The 12,556-nt window shown below is 47.9% G+C and overlaps 1 protein-coding gene across 2 annotated transcripts; it reads left to right on the top strand.

Moving 5' to 3' along the window:
• Positions 1 to 252: 252 nt before the first annotated feature.
• Positions 253 to 7,494, top strand: LOC139600963 (transmembrane protein 45B-like). Of its 2 annotated transcripts, XM_071449582.1 has the most exons (6): positions 259 to 3,683; positions 4,432 to 4,630; positions 4,885 to 5,097; positions 5,730 to 5,914; positions 6,535 to 6,680; positions 6,935 to 7,494. In XM_071449582.1, the coding sequence occupies exons 2-6, from the start codon at positions 4,441 to 4,443 to the stop codon at positions 7,062 to 7,064; spliced, it is 864 nt and encodes a 287-aa protein (XP_071305683.1). In that variant the 5' UTR covers positions 259 to 3,683; positions 4,432 to 4,440; the 3' UTR covers positions 7,065 to 7,494. The 2 variants fall into 2 exon arrangements, with proteins under 2 accessions (XP_071305682.1, XP_071305683.1); XM_071449581.1 differs by having other exon boundaries at positions 253 to 3,683; positions 6,535 to 7,073.
• The last annotated feature ends 5,062 nt before the right edge of the window (positions 7,495 to 12,556 follow it).

Raw genomic sequence — 12,556 nt, 5'->3', positions numbered from 1 at the left:
TTTTCTGGCTGTGCTGGACCACAGCCCATCACCCTGGAGAGGCTGCTTTGCTTCTGTACTGCTCCAGCCTTGGGTTTCTGTGGGTCGCTGGCTCTGGTCAAGGCTGGTTCTGCAAGCTTGCTTGGGGTGGGTTTGGCAACACAAGTGAGAGAAATATACAACTTCCTAGGAGAACTGCTGGTTTGGGAATGTGGCTGTGCCAGGGTCGGGGGCTTGAGCAGGGCTCTGGGGTGATGCTGAATGTTTCTGCACCATCACCTCAATGTTTTGGAAGGACATGTGGCCTGAGGTATTTATTTGCCTGAAGCACTTGCGCTGCTCATCTCTGCAATCATCAGTGGGATGGGCAGCAGCTTCAAGGTGGCTTGTGCCCGTCGTTGCATGGTGAAGGGCAGCGTTATTGTATTAGAGAGGAAAAGGAGTGGAAACAGGCTGCTGTGTCCTGTCTGCCCATCTTTTGGGGGAGAGAGGGCCATGGCCCACATTTCTCAGCTGCTGTGGGCTGGGAGGTGAAGCTCACAAAGGCTCTGCTCTGGTTTGTGAGCTTCTGGCCCAAAATCTCCTGTCCTCAGGCAACTTTTATAAGATTGGACTCCCTAAAAGGTTATCATGTCCCTGGCAGCCCAGTTCACAGACTTCCAGCAGAGCCCTGTCAGACCTTACTGCTGCCTTCTCTCTGCTTGGCTCTTTCCCCGGTCATCCCCAGCCCCATCCTAACAACTGAATACACATGGTTGCCATGGGAACAGGAATTGGCTGCTTATTCTGATTTTTGTGGCAAACTCCAGGAGAGTTGTTGGCTGTTTTTTTAATAGCAGACAGGAGGTGGCCCAGGTTGTGAAAGGTGGTTGACTCAGGGTGCTTTGAACTGGCCCACGGAATGTTCAGCTCCAAACATCCTGTCTGAGGGGCACCTCCCCGTGGTGGCTTCTCCCTTTATCTGCCTCTTCTGAGTAATAACCTCCTTGTGACACATCTGGAGAGGGAGAAGGACAGGCAGGAGTCACAGGTAAACTCTCCCATCTGTACATTGGTGAGCAGCTGTGCCATGGCTGCTGGAACTTGAAAAGAAGGAACATGGGGAGAACATCCATGAGAGACAAGGGTTCATTGTGATGACAGCTGGGGGTGAGGCTGGTGGAAGTGGTGCTGATGGTGCCAGAAATCTCTGGCTTTAGCCATTTTTGGGGGGGATTATTGTGTTTTGGAGCTGCATGATAGCAGAGGATGGAAGTTTGTTCAGCCTGAAGAGGAGACAGCTCTGGGGAGCCCTTAGAGCCCCTTCCAGTGCCTAGAGGAGCCCCAAGAAGCTGGAGAGGGACTCCTGGAGTGTCAGGACAGGGGGAATGGCTTCCCACTGCCAGAGGGCAGGGATAGAGGGGATATTGGGAAGGAATTCTTCCTTGTGAGGAAGGTGAGGCCCTGGCACAGGCTGCCCAGGGAAGCTGTGGCTGCCCCTGGATCCCTGGAAATGTCCAAGGATGGAGGAGGAGTCGCAAAGAGAAGACCCTCCCAAATGTTTGTGGCCAGGTGCTGAGCTTGTCCTCTGCACACAAGCTGGCTGTCCTGAAATGCTGATGGGTGCTTGTAGGGAATGCTGGCGCATCCAGAGGGACAGCAGCAATCCCCTCCACTAGAGCAGGTGGGGTCAAAATCATGGATGGTGATGGATCTGGAGCTGCAATGGCTCCAGGGGAGAGCCTGGAAGCTGGGCAGGAATGCAGTCCTTCCCAAGCCAAGCCTGAGGAGGCTGTGAGCAGTCAGGCATGGCTCTGGAAGGACAGCAGGCAGTTCCCAGGGGCAATTGAGCAGGAGCATCACAGCCTGGAAGCTGTGGAGGAAGAAGGGCAGCTCAGGTAATAACTTCTATCTGCAGTCATATTTCAAGTGCTCTGACAGACAGAGCAGTTTCCAGGAGGAATAAATAACCTGGTGTCTCTGCTCTTTGCTGGCTGCCACTTCCTTGGAGCTAAATGAGCTTTTATGTGAGTGTGGGCTCCAAAGCTGGAGTGGGGAAAGCCACTGGGTCAGGGGTGTCAGGGGTTGGGCTTGTTGGGCTGGTGGAGGGGCTCTGTGAATGTGGGGGTTGTTTTTCTATGCTTCAAATATGTGAGCTGTGCAAGTGGACTGTTGCTTGGAAACGTCTGGTTTTGCTATAGAATAGTGGCTGTTTTATAAAAGGAGGTGGGATTTTTTTTTTTTTTTTTTTTTTTTGGTGAGTGAGTGAGCTACATGCAAACTTCTGCTTGTCTGATGGTGATTTGGGCCATCTCTGCTACAAGAGGGATGCCCCCAAGACATGACTGGATTCTTAGAAGTGTTAGAAGTGTTCAAGGCCAGGTTGGAAGGGGCTTGGAACAACCTGGTCTAGTAGGACATGTCCCTGCCCATGGCAGGGAGTTGTAAAGAGAGGATCTCTGGGATCTTTGGTGGCTGTTGAAGGGCTATTTCCAGTTGCTGGGAAGCAAAGGAGACTCGTGACAACTCCCCAAAGCCTTGCTGGATTGGGCTGCAGAGGGGTTGTGAAACAAGGGGGTCCCTGGTGCTGCAAGGAAGAGCGAGGCTGCTCTGCTGTGGAGAGGGATGGTCAGGGTAGGAGATTCCAGGGACATCTCCGAAACAGCAAGTTGGGTCTGCTGGTAACTCAGACCAAGGGGGACATGGCAGGTGGATGTGGGGTGACAGATGCCCAGGTTAATCCTGGATGCTGGCGTGGCTTGGAGCAGCCTCTGGGGCTGCAGGTGGGACACGTTTGTCATTTCTGGACTCTGGGATGTCTCTGCTCTCCTTCTCTCCTCCACTTCATCATGCCAAATTAATGTTCCTCACATGTCCCTCAATCAAGGTGTGCTCCAATTTCAGGCTGTTGCCCTTGCAGTCACAAGTAGGACAATGGTAAAATTTGGTTATGCATCATGCAGTTGTGCTATGCTTAAATGTGCTTTGTTGTTAGACACTTCAGATGTAGATGTCTGTGCAAGGATGAGAAGTGTCCTGGCTGGAGTGCCCAGGGTATAATCAAGAAAGATGTGGGTTCTCCTGGGGCATCAACCACCTCACCCTAATGCAAGCACCCCAAATAGAGCAGAGAGCCATCTGTGATTTCCAGCTCCTGGATGGGTCATTTCTCACCTACCTGAAAGGCTGTTTAATAATTTCCGCCCTGAAAGGAAACCTTAGCATAGATTTGAGCCTTTCCCAGATTGCCTGTGCCCCAGAGATGCAAAGGATGACGATGGTTTCTACATTCCAATCCTGTGTTTGCCACACAGAGCTGAGCCAGTCTGACCCATGCCAGCTTTGCAGCCATAACCTGACCTGGAACATCTTGCAGAGCTCTCCCTCACCTCAGGCACTTGCCATGCCACATCCTACCCTTGTTTTGCAGTGCCTAATTACTTTCTAGTGTGGGAGGACTCGGAGAACGTGCTGGAGTTGTTCATCCAGCCTTTGTGATTTGCTTTGGTATTTATAAACACAGTGAGGATGTGATCTGTGATGCAAGGGCAGGTCGGTGTGGAAGCATTGGAATGAGTAATGCCTTCCTCTGTGCACATCCGAGCTACAGAAAAGGACCGGAAAGCCCATGAGGAGGAGAAAAGTGAGTCCTCCTTAGGTGGTAGAAGCTTACAGAGAGCAAGGAGCTCGAGAGGTCTTTCTGGAGGGAACAAGACCATCCCCAGGTAAAACAATGCTAGAAACACTTTGATCATTATTTACTCCTTTCTATACTTGCTACACTGGGATTTTTCTAAGGAATCTTGTTATGGCTGAAATACTTTGCAGGATATATATTTGCTGTACCTTTGCTCCTCTCCATCCTACTTGGTTGGTACTCTGGCATTGGTCTGACTTAGTCAAGGCTTTCTTTATGCTTATTCCTATGGAGAGGAAATCTCTTCTGTCAAATCACCACTTGTGTGCCACACAAAGGTTGTGTGGAATATGCATAAGGCTCTTTTTCCAAATGTTAATGGTTCCCGGGTTGCTTCCTCCTGCACAGCCTGGAAAAGCCTTCACTGGCTGGAGCTCCTAATCCAGTACTGGATTCACACCCTGGTAATTGCCTAGTTTGGAGCAAGTTTATGGTCTAAGGAAATAATTGTCATGTTGTTTTTTATTGGTAAAAACTTTGTTGTGCTTCCTCTTCTAATTGCTGTTACGCTTCCTTGGGCACTACTGTATTGTTTTCTGGCATGAAGTTCTGTTGATTTTATATGCAGCCACATAAATACATACATACACACATATACACAGTGGTGCACAGTGGCAGTTTCCCTGTGCTGATATCCCATTTCTGGTATTCCCTGTTTGCACCTGCACCATGTGCACCTGCTCTGTCGTGATGTGGATCCCTGGGGATGCTGAGCAGCCCAACAACTCCCTTGGGGATGCTTTTGGTTGGTCCTCAGGCACTGTTTGTCCTTGCAGGTCCAGAGAATGAGCCCGATGCCAACAACTTTTTTGGGCAGTGCCCTCCGGGGCACTTTCTTCTTCGCCTTTGGCCTGTGGTGGTCGGTGAGGTACCCCCTGAAGTACCTCAGGAGGAAAGGGGGTGCTGAGGGCCAGCCGGGCCGTGGGCACACGGAGGTCTTCGAAGGCGCGGTCAAAGCTTTCTTTGCTCTAGTAGGTAAGAGAGGGTGATGATGAGTCTGTGCCCCAATATCTACTAGCACAGCATCTACTCTTCCACAACACTGGGCCTGTTTTAGTGGGACTTAGGGACATGCTTGTGGCACACCCTGGGACAAGGAGCTTGTTGTCATTCTCCTGGGCAAACACCAGCAAAGGAATTTTACAGCTCCACACCTGCAAAGAAACATTCCCTCAGGCTTGTAATTTCTCCATGTATAAGGAAAAGTGACCTTTTCTGTCTTTGTCCAGGGATACTGGTGGAGCAGTTTGTCCCCACTGGTCCCCACCTGCAGCTGTACAGCCCCAAGACACACAGCTGGACTGACCTCACCCACTGGCACTACTCCACCATCTACCTCTTCTTCCTCCTCTCCGGCATCACAGACGTGGTCTCTCACTCCCCACTCAAGCTACCCCCTGGCTTGGACCGGCTCTCGCTGTCCCTGGCTCTACTTGTGGAAGGTGAATTGTACCTGGTGCTAGGGGAAGACACAGAATAAGGAATTGCTGCAGTGCTCATGGGTCTGACAGCTCCTGGTCAGTCTGGGGCCAAAAAGGCAGACCTGGAGGGGGTGTGGATGGACGATGACACTGGCTTTGTGACAGTCACCCCCCCCTCCCTGCTCCTCCTACATGTGGATCCAATCATAGCTGGATGCCACAGGGGATGCTTGAGGGATCTGTGCTTCTCCTGGTGGCCAGCAGCTCTCTCACTCTGAAGTTACAAAAAGGTGTCATCCCCCCACCTTGTTTGGATGCAGAGGGACAGATACAAAGCTCCCCACCATCTTTTGAGCTCAAGGTGCCCATCCCTGTGCTCCTCCCGCAGCCCTGGCTGGGACATAGGGATCTCCCCAGGTAAAGGGGCTCAGAGACTTCCACAGATACAGGGGTTCCTCAGGAGCAGAACTGAGACAGTGCTGGGGCTGCCTGGTAATAGCAGAGGGAAGGTGGTGACAGCAGCTGGTGGCTCTCTGGTTCTTTTCCCCAAGGTAGATCACGGCAAGGCCTGAAGCCTAAGAGTGAGTTTTCAGATGATTTTTAAGAGAAAAACCCCAGAGTGTCCTTTGCTAAGACAGGGTGGATTTTGGCAGGTTTGCTCTTCTATTTCCGTGACTACAGTGATGCTGTGCTGGACCAGCACCTCCACTCCCTGCTGGCCATGGCTATCTTTGCTGGAGCCCTCTGTGCTCTCCTAGAGGTGTTCCACCGAGACCATATCATCCTGGAGACATTCAGGACCAGCTCCTTCCTTCTCCAGGGCTCTTGGCTTTGGCAGGTCAGTGTCTATCCAGCATTCTCCTCAGATCTTTGCACCCAGGAAGGTGCTTGGAGTGGGGTTGCCCCTGTAGGCACATCTGTTGGGGTTAAACTTCTAGGCTGTTCAAATAGCTTTGTAAATAAGAAGAGGAAATGAGGCTCAGTGCCAGAGCTGCCATCGTGAAGTGCATGTGTAATGTAGCAGCATGGACAGACCTGGAAATGAATGGAAATTGGAGCCCACAGGGGAAGGAAACCACAATCATGGATTTTTATTAATTTTATTAGGTCCATTTTCTTCCTCTGTTTGTTCCAAGTAACTGGAAACATCTGGAAATCTCTCATGCAATCTCCCATCTTTTGGTCCAGGGGGAAATGCACAGACTGGCAATGTCACTTTTTGGATGGCACCCTTTTCCTGGATGCTGGGCTTGCACTGCAAGCCCTAAGGATTATCTGCAGGGAATCCATCCCCTCCTGACACCCTTGTGTCAGTGGTTGGGGAAGCTAAGGGCAGTGTCTCAGGTGTTACTTGGGGTTACAGTGCTAGTCCACAGTCAGCTGCAGCAGGTAGGCTAAAATCAGGAGGAAAACAGGAGGGATGTGCTAAAGTCTGACTTCTCTTTCATCTGTGACCAGATTGGGTTTGTGTTGTCCCCTCCGTGGGGAGGACCAGGCTGGGACCAGAGAGACTCCAGCAACCTCTTGTTCCTCACCATGTGTTTCTGCTGGCACTACTTGGGTGCTCTCGCCATTGTGGCCGCCAACGCTGCTGCATCCCGCTGGTATGAGGGGTCCTGGCACAGTGCATGGGCTGGGTGGCCAAGAGCAGTACCCAGATCCAACAGTGGGCTGGGAAATCCATGCACCAGTGTGTCATGGGATAAGGAGTGTGGGTGTCTATATGTATACAAGCATGGCTTGGCTGGAAAGGGTGGGCTCTGTGCTACCACAGAGCAGCCTTCCCAAGCAGGGTAGGGTGAGCCAGTGGGTCTCACTACTCACAAGTCCTTGACCATTGTCACTGTCTCTCCTGCAGCTGCAATGAGTCCTGCCAGCTGAAATTTGGGGACATTGACGTGGAGTTGGACTGTGGCTTGTGCCTCCACAGAGGGAAGAAGAGCTCCGGTGGTGCCTTGCTGCCAGAGAGCAGCTTGGATGACAAATGAGGCAGTGGTGGGCATGGAAATTTCTTCCCTGATGGTTTAGAGCTCTTGAGATGAAATTTTTAATTAGTCTTGATAAATTACAGCAGCACTTGACAATGGAGCATCAGAAGTAGGAGGCAGGACCCTGAGGCAGAGCATGACAGGAGATGCCAAATCTTTCCTTGTGCATCCCTTTGGTAGCCATGAGTTCTTAACTCTCTGAGCTGCAGCTCAGGCTGCAGACTGCAGGACTAGTTTGCTGTTGGAGTCCAACTGGAGTGGCAAATCAGACTATTTTTCCTAACATTTCCCTTCTGCTTCCTCAGAAGGGAGCCAAGCCAGAATTCAAAGCTCCTGGTGGCTGTCTTTCACTCTGGTGTTAATGGAGAGGGTTTTGTACTAAGTTGAATGTACAGACTATCTGTGATCACCAATAAAGTGCTTTAACACATCTCCTCCATGGATCTCTTGAACACCTTGCTGCAGGCTAAGGCAATGTTGGCTTCAAAATGGTTTAGGCAGTGGAGGAAATATCTGAGGGGTGGGACTGTGTATGATTTAATGTGGATAAATCTGCCCAGGGAAGGAGGGGTGGCCAGTGGATGGAAAGGATGGAGGGTAGCTGCTCTCCTTCTTGTTTATCATCAGAAGCTGAGTTAGGCACATGAGCCAGGGGTTTGGTGTTCCTGGGAGATGGGATGTTTGCTGGGCAGGGGGCTCGGCTGAGAGACCCTTGAAGCAAAATGATGGTTTCAGCTGGCTGGGGGTGGGTGTATGGATGGTCTTGGGAAGTGTCTGAGAGCCCTGCAGTGATTTCAATTTTTCTCCAACACCTTTATTCCATCCTTGGAGCTAGTCACTTCCAAAGAAAATCTTCCAGTTAGGGGGTGTCTGCCTTGCTGTTGGAGTCTCCTTTTGTTTGCAGCAGAACAGTGTGGGGAGATCCTTCCTGAGGGGAGATGGAGAACAAAACTGAATGTAAAAGATATCATTAGGAGGATTAGTGAAAGAACATCACTAATCATCATCTAAAAGTTAATAATCAACATCTAAAATGTTTGTGCCATGGCTGAGGGCTGGGCTGGGTGAACAGGGGAGCACCAGCAGCATTGATTTTATTATCTTCCAACACCTTTACTGTATTCCCCTAAGAAATGCAAGAGCCAGTTTAGTCTGAACACATCCCTGATGTGCTGCACAGTCTGGGAGGAAAGAAAAATTCCTCCTGCCTCAGACCAGTTGCTATTGCCAGCCCCATGGGAACTCCCTGGAAGAGTGAGTACTGCCTATTTAATTTTTAATTTTGCATTTTATTTTTATTTTTGTATTTTATTTTTGGTTTTTTGTTTTGTTTTGGGGTTTTTGGGGTTTTTTTGTATTTTATTCTTATATTTTCTCCTTTTGGAGCAGGGCTGGAAGAAGACCAATGCTTTGTGTCCAGAAAAAAGCCTTGAGGAGCAGAGAAAACCAAGTAAGTGCAGTACTTTGGGCTCCCACGTTTGGCAACCACACACCGAGGATGAAGCAGGCTGCCCTCCTGAGCAATGGTCTCTCCAGAACCTGGTTGCCTTTAAGTTGGACTGGTGTGGATCTCCAGTACTGTAGTGAGAGCTTGCATTGTGCTCCATGGAGGTGATGTGCTCCCATTGTTAATAATCCTCCTGGGACTAGAAGTGGGGTCATTGTGTCAAGTTGTTATAGACTGGCTGCCACTAATGGGAAGCTCATTGCAGAGGTTGCAACCTGGTGTACTGAGCTTGGATTGAAAAGAAGGGGATAAACAATCTCTTTCCCCTTTGATCAACTGATGTTACTTTTTTCCTGGGGTTTTTTTCTGCCCAAATGTTATCTTTGCAGTGCTGAATCTCTTACTGAGTGTTTTGCTGCATAAAATGTTGGGGGTTTTTGGTGATGTTTCTTCTTTCTTTGAATAAATATAAGTAAGAGCAAATAGTAATCATCGTGCTGTCTGTTTTGACGGGTTCAGTGGGATCACACTCCAAGCCCAAGAAGATTTCTTTGAGCAGAGCAGCCAAAATTACCTGTTACCATGTTAGGTGATAGAGCTACCCCATATTTGATACGTGACTAATGTTCATTATGTCAGTAAAGTAGAAAGAAGACATGAGGTTGTTGAGGCTGTGGATGTGTTTGTTGTACAGTTCCCAGCTAGCCTGGGTATGGGATTGATATTTCCTGTAACATCTCTCCCAGTGAAGCCTGAAGGGAATAAAACTCATTGAATAGAGAGCCAGCCCATGGCAGGGGGCTGGAATGAGATGACCTTTCAACCCAAACCATTCTGGAATTCCATGACTAGACAAGATTCAAGTGATCAGTAAAGACCCCATTGTCCACCCAAAGTGTTGCTAGTCATGTGCTGCGGACACAGGCGACCCTGAAATAGGTGGGAGGTGGACACATGTTTCATTGCAGTCCCTGCCTCTCCAAGGCTGGTTAGGATGTGTGCCTATGGGAGTTTAATTACAGGGGATCTCATTATTTATCATACACAGACCTGGCAGATGCTGTTCCTGTTATTTTTCGTCAGAACATTCAATTCCTTGTGTAGCTCCTGGTCTGTCTGCACTGTTAGTCCCCAGGGAGATGTAGAGATGTGGATGATTTTCTTTTTCCATGGTCTGTGGGCTGTGATTTCCTGAAAAATACCTTGGCCAGAAAGCAATGCTGTGTGTCTTTGTTGTTTCACACATTGTTAAGCTTTAAATGATGCTACTCAAACCAGGATTTAAGGTAATTCTCACCTGCATTTTACCCTTTTTTTTGCCTATTGGCACACAGAAGCACCAAGACTGGTGGTTTTGATGACAAATATTCCCTGCTACATAGTTAAATTTGGATAATTTTTTGAGGTATCCAGAACACACATGCTGAAGTGTTTGGAAGGAACAGGGACCTTTGCACTTTCAGATTGAATTCACAAGTTTTCTCACAGCAAGGGTTGGGAGACTGTCATAGTAAGTTTTCCCATTTCCACAAATCCTCTGCTGCTGGTAAATGTCAGGAACAGGATTTTGCACCGGAGGAACTGGCCATAGAAGCCTTTGGGGGATGGCTGGGTGTAATTTGGGTATCCTCTTGCCTCAGCCAGAGAGAAGAGAAACTTCTTGAGACCGTATGGAAAAGTGCTGCTGGATGAGCTGAGGTGCTTTACAAACCCTCAGTACTCAGATCTGTATGCAAAACCTTTTATTGTTATTGCTGAGAGATTTGCTGGAGATTCATGGCTTTAGGAGGAGTTGAAATTAGCTCTTTAAGCGCCACTAAAATCTATTCTTCCAGCTTAATTATTACACTTAGCTTCCAAACTTAATGCAATTGCTGTTCAGAGAACAATCGGATTTTCTAGGTCGCTTATCTCTTCCAGAACTTAAAATTTTCCATTACTTTTGTCCTTTTTTATAAATCTTAATGTGTTTCTTGCCTATTAACTCAAGTGATTTAAGAAACAACAGTCAGCAGTACATGGTTATTTTCCTCTGAGGATGCACAACCTGGATCTCATCCAAGGTTGTGGTGAGGCTGCATCTTGAATAGTGATCAGGTTTGGGTCCCTCCCTACAAGGAAGACATCGTGGTGCTGGAGCTTGGAGAAGGGAACAGAACTGGAGAAGTGCTGCCAAGGAGGGGGAAGTGTTCCAGCTCTGGCTGGAGTAGTTTTCTTGGGAGGCTGGAGGTTCTTGAATGTGTCTGGGTGGTGATCATGAAGTGTTAGGTGGAGAGGAGGCTGCTCCTGCTTCAAGGATGCTCTGGGTTCCAGCAAGAGTTACACAGTGTTACAGGGGTGATAAACCCATTGTTAATTGTTAATGTGTTTCCACTGTACTTCATGAAACTTCAGACCAGCACACAGTTTGATGAATACATGTGTATAAAGAGATGCACAATATAATGAATCTTAAGTGTTAGAGTGGCCTTATTAAAAAATATACAGTTTTCCCCTGGGTGTAACATCTCTGGAGTCTCATAGTGCTCACATCACTCACCTCTTTCCTGACATGTCTATGAATTTCTGGGAGGTGGTTCTTTTCCCAGCACTGCTTTGAAGATAGATACCAGTGACTGTGTTTTGTGGCGGGAAACAAAATTTAAAAATCCAGGTGTACCAATGTGTTTCACCAAAAAAATTGCCCTGTTTATTAACCTTAATAATATTTATTTTCCCTGCAGGCTATGGGAAGGTTCATGAATTGTGTGAGTTCTGAGGCTGGTGGTAGGATGCCTCATTGTGCCCCATTTCTACTGGTTCTGTGAGGTGTTTGGAGTTCACTAGGAGCATCCTTTTCAGTACAGTGGATTCTGGTGAGATGGTTATTACACATCCTACTGATTTTCAGAAAGCAACATGGAAACACCTTTGAGGCAACTATTTAAATCTGGTGAACCTTTTGTCCTCAGGACACCTCAGCAAACCTGAGCTCTTCTCTGGGCTCTTCAACTGCAACAGCAGCCAGGCTTCTCTCTGCCTTCTTGCCTCAGTTAAAGTTTGATCTAAAGATAAAGAAAGGTTTTTCTAATGCTTAATATCATAACCCAATACTTTCCTTTGGTTTGATTGTGTGTGCTGGGTAGAGATACCCACATATGGTGATATTGTGGTGGGGGCGTGAGTAACCTGGATTAAAAGATTAATTACCTGGATTTGAACCATGAACTGCCAGAACTACTTGAAAACCTAGCTGAAGCTATCAGTAGTGCAGCAAAACCTAGAAAAGCTGCTCTCCAGAGCTGATGTTGGGATTCTGAAAGAACAGCAGTTGCCTCTTGGTCACCTTCCCATACTGATTAGTTCAATTGGCCCTTGTTTCTCAGGGTTATGCTGTTGGGAAATAAAGTATGTAGCTCTTGCACTGATGTGTGAGTGTAGTAGAGAGGTGTTATTTGAATCTATCAAATAACATAATTTTTATTTGATTTGCAGCATATTTGTGAATCATCTGTTCTGGTGACCTGATGTGTTTCCCTACAATGTGTTATGAGTGCTCCATCAGTTGCTCCATCACCTGCCGAGTGCTGCCACTGCCATGAAAGGGTGGAAAAAATGTCCTTTCTTGCTGGGTTTAGCTGGCTCTTTTTTTCCCCCTGTGGGCTGCTGGCATCTGATGAACATGGTGCAGCTCTTGTTTCCTCCTTTGTTTCTTCCTCACTAGGAGGCTCTATTGTCACAATGGACAAAACCTAACTAATTCTGCAATTTATCAGAATAAAAATTCTACCTGCTCAAGCTGTGGCACAGCTCCTGTGAGAGCTGGGTCTTAACTATACCTTGGGCCCCAGCAGTGTCACAGAAAGGAGAAATTTTTATTCTTAAACTATATCAGTTTCACATTTACTTATCCTGAAATTCAAAGTATTTGTTTCAGATTGTGTAATGTTCTACACAGGGTCAGGAGTTTGAGTTTGTCTGGCTTTAAAGAGAGTTTTAGTTGGGTTTAAAAGAGGAGATTTGGGGTTTAAAAGAGGGGGCTCGGGGTTTAAAAGAGAGAGTTTTT

Source organism: Agelaius tricolor, unplaced genomic scaffold, assembly GCF_023055355.1.
Source record: "Agelaius tricolor isolate 1412-34295 unplaced genomic scaffold, bAgeTri1.0.p SCAF_29, whole genome shotgun sequence".
NCBI lineage: Eukaryota > Metazoa > Chordata > Aves > Passeriformes > Icteridae > Agelaius > Agelaius tricolor.
This window is presented reverse-complemented; position numbering and strand designations above follow the sequence as displayed.